The sequence below is a fragment of the Alligator mississippiensis genome, chromosome 5 (genome assembly GCF_030867095.1).
Source record: "Alligator mississippiensis isolate rAllMis1 chromosome 5, rAllMis1, whole genome shotgun sequence".
NCBI lineage: Eukaryota > Metazoa > Chordata > Crocodylia > Alligatoridae > Alligator > Alligator mississippiensis.
The window spans coordinates 175,066,862-175,088,307 of NC_081828.1; the positions used below are offsets into that span (position 1 = coordinate 175,066,862).

Consider the following 21,446-nt stretch of genomic DNA (forward strand, 5'->3'; position numbering starts at 1 on the left):
TCTACGCTGCCTTCTACTTGACTTCAGACTAACACAGCTAACTACATCTCTCTCTCTTTACCTATAACAAATTATATCAAACTAGTTCCTAATCAAAAGAGACTATAATGGCATGACAAATATGTAGTACATTTTAATGTTAGAAAAACAGGGGAGAGTGTTATCTGTAGCAGCCAGAGACTCATGCCCTTTACTGTAACATGAAACTTGGCAGTGTTACAGCAGAAGCAGGAAAGGAAAATAAAATCTTCTCACTTCAGAAGTCTCCTTCTTTAGGTAATTTCCAAATAAACAAATTGGAATTGCCTTTGAAAATTACAAGCAGAATTATTTTATATGTGTATATACACTGTTACATGCATTACAGTGAGAATTATGGTGATTAGTGAAATGATCAAATTCATGCTGACGGGCTGAAAATTATGTCTGTGCCAGAAGTGTGTTTTAGTTTCAATTTCCTTTCTTAGCATTTAAGCACTCTAGCTGGAAGGCTGCTCACACCAGCAAAATATGCAGTCAGCTGAAATCAAGCGGATTAAAAACAAACAGGGAAAAATGTTTTTCAGTCAGTGCTATATTTATTGTACTATTAATAATCATTTAGGTTTATATCACATAGGGCTGATTTACCATTCTCTTGCTCCATAGTAAACAGAGGGGATGGAAAGCAGAAGTAGTTACTCTGTCAAATGTCTTTTCAGCTCAGCTCAGCACAAGGGGTTGAGCTCCGCTCATTTACTGAGGATGATGGGCTAGAGCAGGGGTGGGCAAAATATGGCCCACAGGATGGATCCAGCCTGCCAAGCCATTCTGTCCAGCCTGTGGGGTCCCTAGAAATTTTTTTTTTAATTAATATTTATTTGCCTCTGGTTCCTGTCAAAAGTGACAGGAGACAGGGGCAGTAGGACCCAGTGGAAGCCACAGAAGGCTCCTGGAAGAGCAGGGCCCGCCTTGCCCCACCCCACACAGCTAGCGGGACCATGAGGCTGTTCCTGCCCATGCCGGAACGGGAAGCTCAGGTAAGAGGAGGTCGGGGGGCACGCTGGTCCCCATCTGGCCACAGGTCTGGGAGCGAGGGGGCACGCGGGAGCCAGCACTGGTGGGGCCCAAAGCAGGGTGGCTCCCCTCTCTCTGATGGGGCATCCCAGCCTGGTTCCATAGAGCCCAGCCAGCTGCACCCTGGGCTCCTGCCACCCTGCTCTGGGCCCCATCTGCACTGGTCACAGGGCACCACCTGGCTGTGGCTGGCTCCCAACCCCGCTGTCCAGCCCTGGGAGCAGCAAGGGGGGCACCTGGGGCTGCTGGGGGTGGCATGACTCAACAGGAACGTGGCCCAGAGCACAGGGAGGCAGCACGGAACATCCATCCCATGGCTGAGGCCTGGGGAAGCAACAGGCTGGCCGCCCCCGCCCCCCAAGGAGGCTCTGCTGGGTGCTGCTGCCCTGGGGGGAAGGCCCAAGCTCCTCCACCCCACAGAGACCCAGCAGCAGCTCACTCCCTGGCCTCAGGATGGGCAGGGAGGCTGCAACAGGAGCAGAAGCGTATCCGCAGCTGCTTTTCTGCTCCAGAAGTTCCTGCAGCCACGAGGAGCCCAGGGGCCCTGGGGAAGCTCCTGGCCAGCCCCAGAGGCAGCACAGATCACCTCCTGAGGCTGCTGGGGTTGGCATGACCTGGCAGGGCCCAGGTCCAGGACACAGGAATCTCGGGGAGGCTGCAGGAGCTTTCAGAGGAAAAAAGCAGCCATGGCTCTGCTCCGGCTCCTGGCACAGCCTCCTGCCCATCCTGGGGCTGGGGGTGTGAGCTGCTGCCAGGCCACTGGACCCCTGCAGGGTGGGGGAGGCTGGGCCTTCCACTCAGGGTTGAAGCACCCACCGGGGCCACCTGTGGGGGTGGGGGGCAGCCAAGCTGTTCCCTTCCCAAGCCTCAGGCACAGGATGCAACTTCTGCACCACATTTCTGGACTTCCCATGTCCCAGGCCACATGCCACCCCCAGTGGCCTCAGGTGTCCTCCTGCACTGCCCCCAGGGCTGGCCAGGAGCTTCCCTGGGGCCTCCAGCCTCCTGGAAGCTGCAGGAGCTTCTGAAGCAGAAAAGTAGCCCCTGGGCCACCTGTGGGTGGGGGCAGCCAGGCCTTTGCTGCCCCAAGCCTCAGGTGCACAATGCAAATTCTGCACCACCTCCTTGGACTTCCCGCATCCCAGGCCACATTCCCACCAACTCGTGCCACCCCCAGTGGCTCCAGGAGCCCCCCACACTGACCCCCAAGCCTGACAGGCCCTTCCCTGGCAGGCCCTGGCCTCCTGCCAGCAGCAGGAGCTACCGGAGTGCAAATGCGGCCATGAGGCTTCGGACAGCAAGGGCCCAGCTGGCTCCCCCCTTGCATCCCTTCCTGCAAGCCCACCAGCCACACCTTCCTCCAGACACAATCACACATCTCACAATTAAGCACACACACAGCTCCCCACAAACCCCACATCCACCCACCCACACACCCCAACACCAGTGCACACCCGACACTATACAAGAGCAAGACTACATTTTGAGCTATTATGCAATCGCTTCTACATATAAAAGCACAAACACACAGGTATCAGGACAAAAATATTTTTTTAATTGAATTAAAACATAATATTATTAGTATTTCATTTTTAGTACATAATTTGTTTTTTTCCCCGTTTCTAAGATAGCAAACCCTCTTCTCCAAAGGAGTACTTCCAAGGGCAAGGGGAGGAACTTCTGGTGGCAAGGGTCAGAGGTGGGACTTCCAGTCCCAAGATGGTGACCAGGGAGTGGGGCACCCGTCAAGGGACGAGATTACCCATACGGCCCTTGACATGACAGCTTGCCAAAACTCATAAAGCCACCCTCTGCCCAAGATAATTGCCCACCCCTGGGCTAGAGCTACAAGTGGCTCCTTTCCAGCAGTATCTCCCACTCTGGGGTGGATTCAGGGCGTGTATAGATACATGTACTGCCCACTTTGATCCCTGCTCCACCCAAAGTTTAAAACCAACTATCTGGCAGTGGCAGCAGCATTTTTAGTCAGGCAGTGCTGAGGGAATCAATTGACTAATTTTAAAACTTAACAGGGCACTTTGCAAGCCATTCACTGGGAGCCACAGGAGGAAGAGGAAGGGGAGCCAGGTGCTCTGAGCAGCTGGGAGTACTCTATCTGGGAGACTGTTGAATGGTTGCTGCCTGTCTAACAAAAGCCCTAACAAGGGGACAGAGCCAGTCCATGCCCAAAGGGTATACAGGGACACTCCCATAGTGACCAGGGGGTGATTAAACAGGATTAGCAAGCAGGACAGTTTACAAGCAGTTCACAGGTCACTTTGCCACCCCCATCTTTGAAGGGGAGCTTTTAAGCTAAGTTCTTTCTTTAATTAAGAGTAACTAATAGGGGTGAACCGATAGAGATTTTTGGGGCCAATACCAATAGCCAATTTTTAAGGAGGCATATCGGCCAATACTGATCCAATTTCCAATATGCAGCCTGGCAGCTTGAGGAATAGTGTCCAGCTGGTCAGTCTGTTGTGGTGGAAGGCAAGGGGGAGGAGAAGGGAAAGGATATAGGGTGGCGGGGGAGATCAAGGCTCCTGCAGTGAGGGAGGGAGGGAGAGAGGGAGGGGCTGGGGCTGGGGCAGGCACTGCCCAGGCAGGGCTGGGCAGGGCAGGGCAGGGTAGGGCGTGGGACAAAGCTCCATGGCTCATCTGGGAGGTGCAGGGAGGCTGGAAAATTAGCAGGAAGAATTGGAATTGAAAGTCTCGCGGTCACTGAACTGTGACATGACTTGAGTAACAGAGACTTGGTGGACTAGCTCTCTCACATGACTGGAGTACTGTCATGGATGGGTATAAACTGTTCAGGAAGGACAGGCAGGGGAAAAGAGGAGGAGTTGTGCTGTATGTAAAAGAGCCGTATGGTTGCTCAGAGCTCCAGTATGAAATTGGAGACAGGCCTGTTGAAAGTCTCTGAGTTAGGGTCAGAGGGGAGAGCAACAAGGGTGCTGTGTGGGTGTCTATTATAGAACACTAGACCAGAAGAATTAAGTTTTGTTCAAACAGGTAGCAGAAGTTTCCAGATCACAGGCCCTCGTTCTCATGGGGGACTTCAAGCACCCTGACATCTGCTGGGAGAACAATACAGCAGTGCACAGGCAATTCAGGAATTTTCTGAAGCAGGTTGGAGACAACCTCCTGGTCCTAGAGATGCCACCTAGGGACCATGCTGTTTTTGACCTGATGCTCACAAACCAGGAAGTATAGGTGGGGAACGTAGTGGTGGATGGAAACTTGGGCAGCAGTGACCATGAAATGATTGAGTTCAAGATCCTGAGGAAAGGAAGGAAGAAGAGCAGCAAAGCATGGACCTTGGACTTCAGAAAAGCAGATTGCAACTTACTTAGGAAAGTGATGGTTAGGATACACTGGGAGGCCAGTCTGAAGTTGAAGGGAGGCCAAGAGAGCCAACTGTATTTTACTGAGGCCGTGGGAACAAATGATCCTGATATGCAGGAAGACAAGCAAGCATGGCAGAAGACCAGCTTGGCTTAGCAGGAACTCTTCAGTCAGCTAGAAGACAAAAAGGAAGCTTGCAAGTGGAACCAGGCCACCTCAGGCCTTTATTCCCTTGTTGGGGCTTCAGTCTTCCCATCTTCCACCCTTCTTTAGCCAAGGCCCACTGTTTTGGACCTGGATTCCAGACTCCAGCCCCTTATCATGCCCTCCAGCATCTTTATTTCTGTCCCCTCCCACCCTTTCTTGGGCTCTGGGCCCTCTGGCCCCAAGCTCTGCCTTTTAGCATGATCCCTAACAGTGCTCAAAACAGTCACTTGCTCTCCAGGCACTAATGAGACCTCCAACCACTCAGTCCCTTCCACAAAGCACCAGTTAAAACCCACACATTTATGCCATCTGGGAGCAATGTAAACACCAGCAGCCTACCATACTTCTTCCAGGCCTTGCACCAGGATCCCTTGGGTTGCTTTCCCTAGACTCCCTGCCTAGCAGAAGCAGCCAGCTCACAGCAACACTTCCTCCCCCTGCTGCTTCCCGGGTCTAACTCCCTGCTCTGGCTTATATGCTCCTAAGCCCTGCCCCTTCAGGTCATGTGACTCCCCTGGCAGCTGATTTGACCACAGGGCTATTTCTTAACCCCCACTCTGCTGGCTGCCTGTGCTACAAAAAACCTTGTCCTTAAGGGGCCACACCACTTCCCAGTAACAGGGCAAGAGTTTCCTATTACAGTCAGCACCAAGTGGAAGACCAGGGAAAGTGTGGGTCCCTCACTGAATGGGGGAGGCAACCTACTGACAGATGATGCAGGAAAGGCTGAATTATTCAATGCCTTTTTCACCTCAGTCTTATCAGGCAAGGTCAGTTCCCAGACTACTGCACCTGGCAGCACAGTTTAGCGAGAAGACAAGCAGCCAACAGTGGCAAAAGAACAGGTTAGGGACTATTTAGAAAAGCTGGATGTGTACAAGTCCACGAAGCCGGACAGAGTGCACCCAAGGGTGCTGTGGGAGTTGGATAATGAGATTGCAGATACGCTGGCCATTATCTTTGAAAACTCATGGCAATTGGGAGAGGTCTCAGATGACTGGAAAAGGGGTAAATATAGTGCCCATCTTCAACAAAGGGAAGGAGGAGGATCTGGGAAACTACAAACTGGTCAGCCACACCTCAGTCACTGGAAAGCTCATGAAGCAGGTCCTTAAGGAATCCATTTCTAAGCACTTAAAGGAGGAGAAGGTAATTAGGAACAGTCAGCATGGATTCACCAAGGGCAAGTCATGCCTGACCAACCTGATTGCCTTCCGTAACAAGGTGACTGTCTCTGTGGATGCTAGAACATGGATGTAATACCTTGAATTTAGCAAGGCTTTTGATACAATTTCCAACAACATTCTTGCAAGCAAGCTAAGGAAGTACAAGTTGGATGAATGAACTGTAAGGTAGATCAAAACTGGCTGGATTGCCTAGCTCAAAGAGTAGTAATCAGTGGCTCAATGTCTAGTTGTCTGTGAGTATCAAGTGAGCTCCCCAGAGGTCAGTTGTAGGGCTGGTTCTGTTCAATATCTTCATTAACACCCTGGAAGATGGGATAGAGTGCACCCTCAGCAAGTTTGCAGATAACACCAAGTTTGGGGGAGTAGTTGATATTCCAGAAGGTAGGGCTACGATTCAGAGAGACCTTGACAGATTGGAGGATTGGGCCAATAGAAATCTCAAGAGGTTCAGAAAGGAGAAGTGCAAAGGCCTGCACTTAGGAGAGAACAATCCCACTAGTACAGGCTGGGGACCAACTGGCTAAGAAGCAGCTCTGCATAAAAGGACTTGGAGGTTACAGTGGACAGTAAGTTGAATATGAGTCAAAGTGTGCCCTTGCTGCAAAGAAGGCTAATGTCATACTGGGCTGCATTAGTAGGAGCGTTGCCAACAGATCAAGGGAAGTGGTTCTTCCCCTCTATTATGTACTGGTGAGGCCAAACCTGAAATACTATGTCCAGTTTTGGGCACCCCAATACAGAAAGGATGTGGACAAATTGGAGAGAGTCCAGTGGAGGGCAATGACAGTGGTTAGGGGACTAGGGTAGATGCCTTATGAGGAGAGGCTGAGAGAACTAGGCTTATTTAGTATGCAGAAGAGAAGACTAAAGAGGGATTCGATAGCAGCTTTCAACTACCTGAACGGTACTTTCAAAGAGGATGGAGCTACACTATTCTCAGTGGTGGCAGATGACAGAACAAGGAGCAGTGGTCTCAGGATGCAGCAAGGGAAGTTTAGGTTAACTATTAGGAAGAACTTTCTCACTTGGAGGGTAGTAAAGTACTGGAACAGGTTTACCCAGAGAGGCTATGGAATCTGCAGACTTGGAGATTTTTAATACCCAGCTAGACAAAGCCTTGGTTGGGATGCTACAGTTAGGGATAGTCCTGCTTTGAGCCAGGGGTTGGACTAAATAACTTCCCAAGCTCCCTTCCAACCCTAATTTTCTATGGTTCTATGACTTCATGGCTCATTATCATCTATTGGATCCATTCTGAACTCTTCATTCCACTAGTGTTCATGACCCTCTCTTCTTAATAATGGTCTTGATGTTCAGCTTAACAAGTTAGCATTTCTTCTGTAATTCTGCTATCTGTTAGCTGCCCTAATAATGAAGCTCCTATTTCACAGCCCTGAAGATTGGTTTTTAACTCATTCCAATGAAGTTATGGGTTTTTTTCTTGAAGCTTAAACTGAATAATACATCCCTAAGCCCCTAGTATATTACTAAAGCTTCCAGATTATTTTTAACTTCACAAAAACATGTGTTGCTTTATGTGATGATTCACCTCACCATGTGCATTCCCTTTTCAAAATTCTAGGTCCACCCATGCTCCCATTGTATACAACTATGGGTCTAAGTAGACAATGGAAGCTTTAGGAAGCTATGCTGTTAGGAAAATTTAAATAACCTATTGTTTATTTTTCTTTTTGCAGAATATAGGGGGTCTCGCTACTGAAAAAGGCTACAAAGAAGAATTCAGTCTACATTCAGAAGAATTCAATCATGCCTAAAAGGTACACTGAACTGATAGGACAGCTCATATAGCAGTAATTGAACATAATTGCATAAAATTATTAATCTAATACAAATAAATCAAGATTTTTGAGCAACTAATGAAGGAGATAGAGCTGGGGTGGGTAATTATTTTGGGCAGAGGGCTGCTTACCCAGTTTTGGCAAGCTGTTGAGGGCCACATGGGTAGCCCAATCCCTTGACAGGTGCCCCACCCCCTGGTCACCATCATGGGACCAATGTCTCAGGGGCAGCACCATTGGGGCCCAGAGTGGGGCACAGGCTGGCAGGGGTCTGTGGAGCTGGGCTGGGCTGCACCAGCAAGGGGGGGGGAGCTGGCCTGGCTTTCATAGAGCCACTACCAGCCAGGACCCTGTACTCCTGCTGCCCTGCTCTGGGCCTTGCCGGAGCTGGCCCCAGGACACCAGTGCGGGCCCCGTGATCCCACTGACTCCCACAACTGCTCACTCCAAGTGCCCTGCCCAGCCCTGCAGTACAGGCAGGGGGAGCATGCAGCCCCAACCCCCTGCTTGCCAGCAGGGAAGGAGCTGGTGCTGAGCACGGAGAAAAAGTGGCCCCTCCCCTGCCCTGTGGCCGGCACTCCCTGCTGCAGCTGCTCACAGCCCGCACAAGGCTGCCTGAGCAGGCACAGGCAGCCCCACATGGACTGTGAGTGGCTGCAGTGTGGAGTGCTGGAAATGGGACAGGCAAGGGGCTGCTTTTTCCCACGCTCAGCACCAGCTTGTAACCCACCCCCACTGCCAACCTGGGCCCCATGCCAGCTCCGGGCTTGCCCACTGGGGCTGTGCCATGGTGGTAGCAGCTGCTTGGCATGGAGGAAAATGGCCCCCCACTAGCCACGCTGGGCAGTGTTGGTGCCACCCAGCGCGCGAGCTCCAGGCCGGCAGCAGCAGCAAACAGTGCCCGGTGCGGCAAGTGGGGGGGGCCACTTTCCTCCACGCCAAGCAACTGCTGCCACCACAGCACAGCCCCAACGGGCAAGCCCAGAGCTGGCGCAGGGCCCAGGCTGGCAGCCGGGGTGGGTTACAAGCTGGTGCTGAGTGTGGGGAAAAGTGGCCCCTCCCACACTCTGTGGCTGACGCCCCGCACTGCAGCTGCTCACAGCTCATGTGGGGCTGCCTGTGCCTGCTCAGGACAGCCCTGTGCAAGCTGCAAGCGGCTGCAGCAGGGAGTGCCAGCTATGGGGCAGGGGAGGGGCTATTTTTCCCCCCACACAGCACCAGCTCCTTCCCTGCCCACAGTCCTTCCCTGCCCTTCCCCACCCCTTACCTGAGTATCCAGTGCCAGTGGAGCCACATGGTCCCACACCAGAAGCCCCTGCCTGGGGCTTCCAGTTTGGGGGGCAGGGTCAGGTGGGCCCTGGTGTTGCGGGAGCCCACCAGGGCTTCCCCTGGGTCCTACTGCCCCTGGCTCCTGTCATTTTTTACAGGAACCAAGGACAGATAAATATTAATTTTCTAAATTTTTTAGGGGCCCCACGGGCCAGATAGAATTGTTTCATGGGCCAGATCCAGCCCGCGGGCCATATTTTGCCCACCCCTGAGATAAAGTACACTGAAAGAAGATACTTTATATACACAATAAGGGAGTGACTTTATTTACTTGTTCTTTTTTCAAAGTCTACATTTACTTTTCCTAGGACTGTGTACTTCTATGTGTGCTTCCTTGTTGGACACAGGTTGTTAGTTTTATTAAAAACTACTGCCCAAGCAGTCTTTAATCCAGACAGGAAATATAATAGTAAATCAACCCCTATCTTTTCCCTAGAATTGTGCAGCTGATGCACAAATAGTACACACCTGGTTACCTGCTCTGATGCAATATGGACACAAAACTTGTTTTACAACTATCCCTAGTTCCATCTGTGAAGTCCAGATTGGAAGGCACTTCTCAGGTCAACTTGCCTATTTTGCTGTCCAGTGCCATTACAATGCAGTTCTCTCTAACTCAGCAATGACTCAGTGCAATAATTTCCTGTCTCCTGAAGCACAATGCTTCTAATTTTAGAATGGTCACTACTATGCAATCTCCTCAGCATAATCCACCAACAAAGACAATAGATTATAAGGCAAGGAAACAGTCTACTATTCAACAGGTACAACTGCTTACAGTGTAGAAAGTTTATTTCAAAAGTTACTGACAATTAGGTACTAAAAATTGTACTGACTTTCAATTTTTTTTTAATGTTACCCTGAAGGTATCCCAGTCTCTTCACTACTGCTCTAGTGAAGAGACACTATAGAAAAAGCAAGTTCTTCCTTTATCTTCAAATAACCAAAACATGATTTTTGCAGTCAGGCTTTCTTAAATTCCTTTCCCACCAATAATTGGATACCAAACTTGTTTGATAAAACTATTAATCAGTGCCAGGTGGCCACAATTTTTGTTCATTATAAGCTATAGCCATATGTGAAACAGGAACTCAAGAATAACTGATTTGCAATAATATTAAGGTCAGTATCTTAAAAACAGATAGAGGTAGATAGCCCTGTTTGTCTCTAGTCAGGCAAAGTAGCATTTTAGGGCACCTATACACATGCTGGATGCCTGCTCCACTGCATGCTAATTAGCATGTGTCAGATCAGACTTGATTAATTAGCACACTCCAACCTTGGTATCATGCATATTCAGTATCCCTGCACTTCAAAATGGCAATGGGAGTGCTTTAAAGCCTGTTGAACAAGCTTTAGTTAAAGTGCCCCTGCCACCTCTTTGAAGTGCAGGACACTGAATACACAAGACACTGTGGGTGCTTTAATTAGAGAGGTTCCCAAAGCCACTCTAATTAAAGCATGCCCCACCCCTCCATGCTGGAGCAGGTATAAAGACGCCCTTAGAAACTAACTGGTTTGGAGAGAAATAAGCTTTTGTAGACAACAGTAATAAAAGGAGTAGGCTGTTGCCTTTGAAAACTTATGCCTCTCTGTTAGTTCAGCTAAACAATGTGAAAAGAGTATGAAGAAGAGTCATGCACAGGACACCATCTGCTTTTAAGGCAGAAGGCAGAGCAGGATGGCACCTTAAGGTGCATCCACGAGTGCACATATGTGATTTGTGATGCCACAGGCCCGTCCCCGGTACCACAAACTGCACACTCCACACATACAGGAGCACACCAGAAAAAAAGAGGGATGGCGAACATGGTGGCAGCAACTGCCACCCAAAACTAGAGCCTGGCTGGCCAGAGCCAGACTCCAGCTGCTGGCCATGCTCTGGGTACCTGGATGACTGCTGCTGGAGCCCCAGGACTCCAAGTAAAGCTGCTGGGGGCTCCCAGGTGCTGGCCTCAGCCTCCTCTACCACACTTGGGGCAACTTGCCATGCACCAGAGCATGCATGCAGGGACATTCTCCAGGGACAACTAGCAGTGGCATAAATATATGCCACTGCTATTTGTCCCCAGAGAACACACACTCCTGCTCATGGGAATGTGCCCTGAGACTAGGGACAGACATTCATAAAGTCCAAGCCTGAAATGATTCAATCTTTGCAGGTTAGTCTAACCTGTCTAATTTAAACCAGTTTGCAACTACACAGACATTCGCTTTGAACTGAGGAAATGCAGGCACGTGCCTGCAGTGGCTCAAGCTAGAAGCCAGGGGGTGTTAGAGCAGCCCTCCCTTCCCTTCCATACTGCTAAGCTGAGGGGGCCTTGACCAGGCCCTGGCAGGATGCTCTGATTAGAGTGCAGTGTAAAACCCCAATGTGCCTGCACCGTCTTGGGCTTTTCCCCACTCACTGCTCAAGGGGCAGGAGTGTTGCCAGACCCTAGACCTCAGCTGGCACTCTGAGGCAAAGGGGAGGGGGGCTTGTGCAGTGCATGCATCCAGTGGTGACGTGTAGGGGGTGCACAGGGGTGCCCCCCCATGGGGTGCCAGCTGTGGAGCGGGACCACCAACAAAAGTGGCTGCGCTGCTTCTGGAAGTGGCCGCAGGACTTCTGCAGGATCCACACACCCCCAGTCAGCGTGACTGGCCTTGGGGGACCCCCCCCAGTTGCTGACTGGTATCAGGGAGGGCACATGCCCCCCTGACTTAAGAGGCACCAGTCGCCCATGCATGCATCTCTTGATGATACTGAGCTTTTCAATCTCCCTCTCTCTGCTTCTTCATACTGTCTGCAAACCTGACAGGCAAGGGAGCCAGCAGGGGGATGATTCAAATTAGATAGAAGAACCAAAAAATGGTAGTAGTGTCAGAGTGTTCTTGTTGATGTTCCAGGGAATATGCAAAGCACAAGGTTTTGGGGGGTTATTTTTGTGCCTGAAACTTGTCTGACATCTGTTTCAATTATACAATTGATCCAATGAAAACCAACAACAGATAAACCTTGCTTCTCAAATATCAATAGTAAACAGTCAAAAGGGATACTATTTAATTAATTTACTCTGATAAATCACGTTTACTAATTTTACAATTTTTTTCTTTAAAGAAAGAAGAAAAATCCAAATACTAAAGAAAGTAAGCAACTGGATTTGTCTCAAAACATTGAGCAGTGGACAAAAGAGCAAGTAAACCAATGGGTAGTTGAAGATCTGAAGATTGACCCAAAACACGGTGAAATCCTGCTTAATCAGGATGTGACAGGCTGTACGTTGAGGGCGTTGACTAAACAAGCCCTTATAGATATGGGCATAACACACGGCCCAGCTCTGCAAATTATCTATGCTCTGAAACAAATGAGCATTCTCACTGAAGACCCAAGCCAGGCTAGTGGGCAAGAAGATGCTAAAAAGCCCATTGATGAGAAAGATTTGATAGAAAAGAAAGATGAAAAAATGATGGAGAAAAACAGAAAGGGGGACTCAAAACCAGTTGATTCCAGTGCAACACAGGAATGTAAGATATCTGCATGGACTAAGCCTCTAAAATCTGTGCTGGTAGATGGAACAGAAAACAAGTTAGTTGAAGCAGAGGGTAAAACAAAGAAATTATTGAGAATTAATCAGCTTCCAACTGGACAGACTTGTCTGCCATATCCTTTTGATGAGTTTCATGCTAGTCATCGTTATATTCAGGGTCATAGCCTTAGTGTCCCTGAAACTGGGCCACTGAATCTCATTGATCCTGCACATGAGTTTAAAAAGCTCAGAAACACAGAGAATGCAACAGAAGAAAATATTAAGCTGAAATTTACCAATGAAGTCTTTAGATTTGCTTCAGCCTGTATGAACTCCCGTACCAATGGCACTATTCATTTTGGAGTCCTGGACAATCCACATGGGGAAATTATAGGAGTAGAAGTAAGAAGTAAAGATATATTTATTGACTATTTTAACCAAGCAATCAAAAAATACTTTGGTGAAAAATACATCAGTGAAGCAAAAGCTTGTATTAGAGAACCTAGATTTGTAGAAGTATTATTGAAAAATAATACTCCATCTAATACATTTGTCATTGAAGTAGATGTAGTTCCAAGACATTCTATTTGTGGAGCAACATTTTTCCAGGTTCAGCAATATCTTTTTAAGACAGAGACTTGGGAACCTGCTCTATTTGTACGGGATGGAGCTTCTTCTAAAAATATCATTAAAACTCCAGCAGGATTTAAATCCAAGCTCCAGTCTTTAGCAGATGCTCGACAAGCAGCAGAGAAAAAACACGCAGAAAAAACAAAAAAGAAACAGACTGAGGGTCTTAAGCTCCGTTGCCTTCTCACAGGTAACCAGGATTTGCTGGATAATTCCTATTATGACTGGTATATATTAGTAACCAACAAGTGCCATCCAAGTCAAACACAGCATTTGGAATTTTTGCAGGAGATAAAATGGTTTGCTGTGCTAGAATTTGACTCTGAGTCAGTAATCAATGGGGTGGTCAAAACTTACAGACAAAACCGAGCTATAAACCTCCATTTTCCAAACCAGTATCAAATCAAAGGGAATTTGATTTCTGAAGTCATTGAAAAGCTGAATCTCTATCATCAACCCAGCTGGATTTTTTGCAATGGCAGGTCAGACTTGACTGGTGAAAAATATCAGCCTTTAGAACCCAGTATGTGGCAACGAGAAACGGCTGCTGAAGTTAGGAAACTGATTTCATTTCTTTCACACAAAGACCTAATGCAAAGAGGGAAGTTTTTGGTAGTGTTTCTTTTGTTGTCCACAGTGGAAGACCCAGCTGATCCTCTTATTGAAACATTTACTACATTTTATCAAGAACTGAAAGGACTTGAAGACATGCTCTGCATTTGTATTGGAGCACAAACATACCAGAGATGGAAAGACCTTCTACAAGCCAGATTCATTGATGCAGAAGCACTTACAAAGAGATGTATTTCTAACTTAAATCTTGAAATGGTGAATGGTACTATCCTAAAATTAAAATCAGTGACACAGTCTTCTCGGAGATTTCTGCCTTCAGTTGGTTCCTCTACCATTCTTTTGAAAAAAGGAGAAGATAGCATGACAGCACTGGAAATACTTTGTGAAAATGAATGCAAAGACACAGAGATAGAGAAGGATAAAGATCGATTTTCTAAATTTAAGAAGTCTCAGGAAGAGCACTTTTACCGGGGTGGTAAGGTGTCCTGGTGGAATTTTTACTTCTCCTCTGAAAACTATTCTTCACCTTTTATCAAAAGAGACAGTTATGAAAAACTTGAAGAACTGATTCAAGAAGATAATTCCTACTGTGTGCCAATATCTACAAAAATCATCAACCTTTATCACCATCCAGGCTGTGGTGGCACCACCTTAGCTATGCATGTCCTCTGGGAATTGAAGAAAAAATTCAGATGTGCCATTCTGAAAAACAAATCACTTCATTTTGCAGAAATTGGGAAACAGTTGGCAAATTTAATCACCTATGGAGCAACCAACCAAGAAGATTACTTCCCAGTGTTACTTCTTGTAGATGATTTTGAAGAACAAGAAAATGTCTACCTTTTGCAAAATGAAATTCAGTCAGCTATAACAAACAATTGCATTAGATATGAAAACCCTCTAGTAATCATTCTAAACTGCATGAGATCTCAGAATCCTGAAGAAAGTTCAAAGAGCAATGGTAAGAATAGTATTGCTCTAAAACACCAGCTTTCTCGCAAAGAGCAAAGAGCTTTTGAAGACAAACTAAAAGAAATTGAAAAGGAGCATCAGCACCCTGAAGATTTCTATTCATTTATGATTATGAAAAAAAATTTTGACAAAGTGTACATAGAGAATGTTGTCAGGAATACACTGAAAGGCTTGGACATTACAAGCAAGCAAGCACAGCTTATTTCCTTCCTGGCACTATTAAACTCTTATGTTACACGGTCCACAATCTCAGTATCCCAGTGTGAAGAATTCTTAGGAATTGCTGCTATTAAGACTTTCTGGAGGCAGGAGAGTTTGGAAGAGAAGATGGGAACTTGTTCCAATATTCTAATACAGGCTGAAGTGCAGGAATGTGGAAAGTACAAAGGCATGCATATCATTCATCCACTGATTGCTGATCACTGCCTAGAAGAATTGAAACTATCTTATAACTTATCTAAAAGTGAAATTACAATGCAGCTGCTGAGACAGGACTTATTTTACGAGTCTGGCATAGGAAGAGAGAAACTTCTACAAGATGTGCAAATCATGCTGATTACTAGACAACGTAAAGAACATGGAGATGATACAGACACACTGTTTTCCCCATTAATTGAAACCATACAGAAGGAAGAAATGTGTGCTGAGGTTGAAAATGTATTGAAAGAAGGAACCCTTAGATTCAGTCAAAATGCATTCATTTGTCAAGCCCTTGCAAGACACTTCTACATCAAAAAGAAAAATTTTGACTCTGCACTGAAGTGGGCCAAAGAAGCTAAAAAAAGAGCACCAAGTAATTCATATGTATCAGATACTTTAGGCCAAGTCTTTAAAAGTGAAATAATACACTGGGTGGAAGAAAATGTAAAGAGGACTGTCATAACTGTTGAGGAGCTGGAATTTTTGCTAAACCTTGCAAAGCGAGCATCAGAGGCCTTTAAAGAATCCCAGCAACAAACTGAAAGTACAGACAATGAACAAGAAGGGCTGCAACATCTTAAGTCTAAAAGGAGGTATTACATGTATAATACAGCTGGTTATCTGGGGGAGATAGAAACTGGTCTGTACACTATCAATATCATTAAGCGTACTCCTTTTTTCAACAAAGGAGATCCACTGACTAGAAAACATATGGCTCAGTATTTTTCAGGAAACTGTGATCTGCCAAAAGTAGTTAGTGACACAGATTATGAAAAGTTTTGGTTGGCCTTTGAACAATATACTGACTACTTAAGTAAACTGAAGTCAAATTTAAAAAGGGCATTTGACTTTTTTATGGATTATTTTGTCTTTCTGAAACCAAGGAGTGCAGAAAAAGAAACTGTAGAGTTCAAAATACGCACGAAGGTTCGAGAAAGTTTCAAAAAATATGTAAATATATTTTGTTACACAGATCTTGAGCAGCTTCAAGACAAACAAATATGTGCAAAACTCAGTTTGTCTCTGCAGTTAGAGAATTATAGAAGAAGCCTAGAGGCTTCCAAAGCAGACAAGTTTTCAGGACTTTTGGAATACCTTGGCAATCATGAACATGCTCAAAGTAAGATGGAAGATATAGTGCATACATACACACTTTTGCTTAAGCATAGCTCTTCCTTAAGAGACAAACAGAATTTCATTTTGGCAAATATTGTTCTCAACTGCATTAACCCTAATTCCATGATGATACCTCCTGTTCAAGAGCTGAGAGAACAGCTTAGAAAAATGCTACAGCAAATAGGTCCAGATTATCACTTTTCACAACCTTATTTCCTTGCTACCTTATTGTTCTGGCCAGAAAATCAAAAGGTACTAGATGAGGATTCTACACAAATGGAAAAGTATATCACATCACTGAAGAAGGTTTTCAGAGGGCAGTTCTGGTCAATGCGTCATTCTAGACAACCAATAGCTCATTTCTACCTTGGGAAAAGTAAAGGTCTGAAAAGACTTGTCCACAAAGGAAAAATAGATCAGTGTTCCAGTAGCTGTAAACTACAGGACTTGTATTACCCGTGGCAGAGTGGAGCCATATGGAAAGAAGAGGCTGTCCAAAAGCTGCTCCTTCGTTTAAATGGTAAAACTGAAGATAATATTATCTATGTGGACTATGGCATAAATGAAAACATGAGGATACCAGTGAGACCTGCTTTCCTGGGTCAACTAAGAAGTGGCCAAAGCATCGAAAGAGTGTCCTTTTACCTTGGATTCTCCATGGAAGGCCTCATAGCATATGACATAAATGTCATATGAGAGTCATTAAAAAAAAGATACAGGTAGATGCTTCATGTCCACAGCTGTAGGATCTCTTCAGATACACAGTTTCCTTAACACTTCTCTGTTAACAGCTACAAATCAAAACATCTGCTTTCCCTATTATTCCCTTCCCTATCTATCCAGCTTATTGGTACCAAATCCAAAATTCTCCACCTTTTCCTTTCCCAGTTGGTACATATGTAACACTGGGGAATTACATATAGATGTATATATTCAGTCAATCAGTCCTACAAGTGTGCTGTTGAAATAAAAGTTTATATATAAACAATTTCTTATTCAAAATTATTTTTAAAATCATGGGTATTTTAAGGACTAATCTAACAACACAACCTCAGCATAACTAATCACCTAAATAAGGGCTGTAGATTGTACTGTTGATTGAACCAATAGTTCTGCTAGTACCGTTTCCCATCTCTGGTAATAACAGATAACAAAAACCTGAGAGAAAAATTTAAAGAACCAAACAAAATTCATCTAATCAGTTGCATAAAACAGTAGCTTGAAATAAATAATCAATTTATGCCCTAATCCTATTCCTATCAATGTCAACGGCACAGGTCCCATTCATTTAAATGGTGTAGGATCAGACCTAGGTTACTTTAATATCTGAAACTATATAACTAATATTATTAATACTCTATAGAATATTAGAAGGTGACATTCTGTAACATATTTACTCGGTAATATAACTCTTGCTACATAGCTGCAAATATTGACATAGTCATTTCAATTTTCAAATAATAATTCAGACTATTTTTTAAAACTAACCAGAATATTTCTCTCTCGGTGGCTTCCTAGTGCAATGACTATCACAAACTGATAGCATCTGACAAAATAGGTTATTGCTTATGAATGTTTGTGCCCCTCTGAACCAGTTAGTCTGTAAGGTGCCAACCTGCCCTACCTTCTCTCTGCTGGACTTCAGACTAACTCATCTAACTACCTTTCTATCACAAACTTATTGTATACACAGAGTTAATTTTTTTTTCATATTCTTTCATATCCTCCAGTGCTTATGTAGTTTTGTAGTATGAAAGAGAAGAAAAAGAAATCTGGTCAATTTTCACAATATATGATTATTTTTATAGTTAATCATTAGAATATCATAGTTAATTTAGCAACAGCCAGAAGTCTTAACCAACCATATTCATTTTCAGCAAATAGTTTAAAATATGACTATACTTCCATTCCATTCCTCAATATTTGCAAATTCTTTCTATGCTCATGGATTCTTTTTTTTTAATTCAGACTCACTGCACAGCTAGGTGACTCACCGCTATAATACAAGCTTTTGTGAATTAACAGTAATATACTTTTTTTTTTTTAATCATGAAGCTTGCTATAAGATTATACTGTATTTTGAACTGCAAAAAATGATTAATAAAATACATGAAAACGTTTTAGATTGCATATAGAGTGACACCGTGTTTATTTGTATATGAATTTTAGTTGCACCAACTTTTCTTAAGGTTTCCCATCACTTACCTTTTTTTAATATGTTCATAACTGTGCCCATGTTTAATTTGGGAGGCTTTATTTCTCCACAATATTTATCTACATTACCCTGATTTTTTTTTTAACTTAAATCCAAAGGAGTTCTATTGTTTCCAAGTATGAAGCTGGGGAAAAGTTCAGTTTTGCTCCTGTTAAAACATGATATTGATTATTTCTTTGAACAGCTCTAGTGTCCCATGCTTGTAGCTTGTAGCTGGGCTTGAAATTTGGCTAGGGGGATGGGTATTGTTATGTCAGGGTGGCCTTTGCTGTCCGCACAGAAACCCACTCTAATTGGACCAAGTTATAAGCCTTTTGAAAACTGCACACACAGAGAATATTTAGATTACAGCAACTAAAATCCTTGAAGATTCTGCCCATATTGAACATACTTCAGTTGGGGTTGAGCAGGATTTTACCGCAACTGCTATGATCCTTGCCAGACACTTGGAATGAAAACAAAGAGAGTGTCTTGTGTGCCCTCAGTGCAATACTAGAGCAGAAAGGAGTCTGATTCAAATGGAGAAGGAAAAATAGTCAGAAATTTGAGGAGGACAGGAGACAAGAAATCTTGCAGGGAATGAAGAGATTAAACTAGGCTTTGGAGGCTGGCTTGAGGGTGGAAAGCAAGAGAGAAACTAAGATTGTAGTTTGAGATAGGACTGACATGGCAAGGAGATTGGGTCAGGTCCACTAACAACCACAATACCACAGAGTTAACAGCTGACCTGGCCAAGAGTCCTGCCAGCACTCACAACTGAACTTCTACATTCATAGATATGGTAATCCCAGATGCCTGTTTAGGGAAGTGGTTCTCAGCCTTTTTGGACTCAAGGCACCCTGTATTGAGCTCAAGACACCCCTCCATAACTTTTGTGACTTGAGTGGTACCCAGTTTCCAAAGACTCATTTATATATTATAGTTCTTACTTCTTTGCAGAGGAGCTGGGCAGTAGAGGTGGGCGATCAGCCAGGCAGGGGCACGTCTGAGCCTGCACTTATTTTCTCACTCATCTCATCACACTTCATGGCACCCTGGAGTTGTTCCAGTGTTTAGTTCAGCTTCTACAGTCACTCTGAAACTTCTGTTGTCCAGCTACTTACAAGGCATCTCCAGATCCTGGTTAGTTTCCTAACCCTAATTCATATTCTGGTTGTTTAACTCCAGCTCCACACCCTGGCACTACCCACTGGGTAGCAATGCCCTCACACTAGTCATTATAAAATGGAACTAGAAACCTGTATGATAGACTCTTAGGAGACACACCTTGTGAGAAGACTTAGTTTAGAGGAAGGAAACTGAGAAGCAGCCAGGGAAAGAAGAAAGGAAGATCAAGAATTCTAGGAAGAAAGCGAGGAGTCAGTTACACAGAGGAGAAGGAAAAATTTCCTCAATGAGATGAGGAGCCTAAAAAGGGACTGAAATGACAAACCTCAGGGTGAGGGACAGACATTCAAAAAGCCTGAGCCTGAATTGATTTAATTTTTACAGGTTAGCCTAACCTGGCTAGTCTGAACCAGTTTGTAACCACAGACATCCCCTCTGGACTGAAGAAATGCAGGCATATGCCTACAGTGCCTCAGGCTAGAAGCTGGGGGGCACTAGAGCAGCCCTCCCTTCCCTTCTAAAGTGCTGAGCTGAGGGGGGGTGCAGCCAGGCCCTGGCAGGACACTCTGATTGGAGAGGGGTTCCCCCCCCATCCCCTCCCCAACCAGCCCAGCAGGGAGTTGATAACAGAGTTTATCAGCCCATTAAGAAAACAAAAACCTCTCTCATTAGTTCAAGTTCTTCATAAACAGCTTTTTCCAAGGAAGGAATGAAGGCACATTACCAAATGAGCTGTTGATTAGCTCCAAAAACCCCTAAGCCAACACTGTTCTGTCTGCCTTTGTCCTGCCTGCCTTACATAGACACTGCTCAGCATTAGCTAGCATACCACATGTTGGCTATGGTCCATGCCATGGGAGAGGGGAGCAGGGAATCCCTGATTAAGCAGGGAGTCGGGGGGGGGGGGGGGCGCACCACAGGGAAGCCAGACAGACATTGCTGTCCCTGCAGTCTCTGCCAGAGTTCTGGCCAGGGAGCAGACAGGCAAGGCCAGTCCAGTTCACTGAAACAGACAGCCCTGCCCAGAGCTGCAAAGCATCTGGGATGCTGGAGGACTCTGGTTTAAATTAAACAAGGAAGGGGTCTGGGACAGACACTGCATAAACTGGTTTTGACCCAAATCAGTTAAGTCTGATACTACATTCAACCAGGTTTATCTCAAACTGGTTTCAGCCATTTTCAAACTGATTTATGTGCACTGAATGTCTGTTCTGTTACAGGTTTCAACCAGTTTCTGATCCCTTAAACTGGTTTATGTGTAATGTCTGTTCCTAGCCCAGGAGTGGATGGTAGGAGTAGAATAAATACAAGGTCTTATGGCTTTTGGCCAGCCCTGTTTAGACACCTGTCACAATCCCTGACCAATTTCATTTTGCCATATATTCACTTCCAAGGCTTTATAACCTTCAGCAGAGTTCAGTGAGGCTAAATACAGACAGTAAAAAAGCCCAAGGATGAATCAATTCAATCTTTGCAAGTTAGTCTAAGATGCAGAGATTGAACTGACAAGCAAGTTGAACAGATATTCGTTTTCGACTCCAGAAATGCAGCCGTATGCCTGCAGTGGCTCAAGCCAGAAGCCTGGAAATCTAGAACATGCCTCCCTGCTGGCTGAAGCAGACATCTTGAGCCAAGGCTAGCCTGTGGGGGTTGGGGGGGCAAAGCATCCTGGGATACTGGGGAACCATGAGTTAACTTGAATCTGGAGAGGATCTGGACAGAAGTTCAATAAATTGATTTAACTTAAATCAGTTATGTCTGATACTACATCCATCCAGGTTTATCTTAAACCAGTTTTGGCCATTTAGGGCTGTGCAAAATTTTGCCACATGTTTCGTTTCAACACTGTTTCAACTTGTTTCAGGCTTGATACAGTGAAGTTGAGATGAAACAAAAGGCTTCAAAACAGCCTTGAAACAAAATGAGGGCAATCAAAACATTTCAAAAGTTTTGAAATATTTTGGGTTTTGAAGCTGGGCTT

At 45.2% G+C, this 21,446-nt stretch overlaps 1 protein-coding gene across 1 annotated transcript; it reads left to right on the forward strand.

Annotated features, from left to right (window-relative positions):
- Nucleotides 1-773: 773 nt before the first annotated feature.
- Nucleotides 774-18,273, forward strand: LOC102559030 (sterile alpha motif domain-containing protein 9-like). Its single transcript, XM_006272802.4, has 3 exons — nt 774-1,019; nt 7,493-7,573; nt 12,024-18,273. The coding sequence occupies exons 2-3, from the start codon at nt 7,563-7,565 to the stop codon at nt 16,837-16,839; spliced, it is 4,827 nt and encodes a 1,608-aa protein (XP_006272864.2). The 5' UTR covers nt 774-1,019; nt 7,493-7,562; the 3' UTR covers nt 16,840-18,273.
- Nucleotides 18,274-21,446: the final 3,173 nt, after the last annotated feature.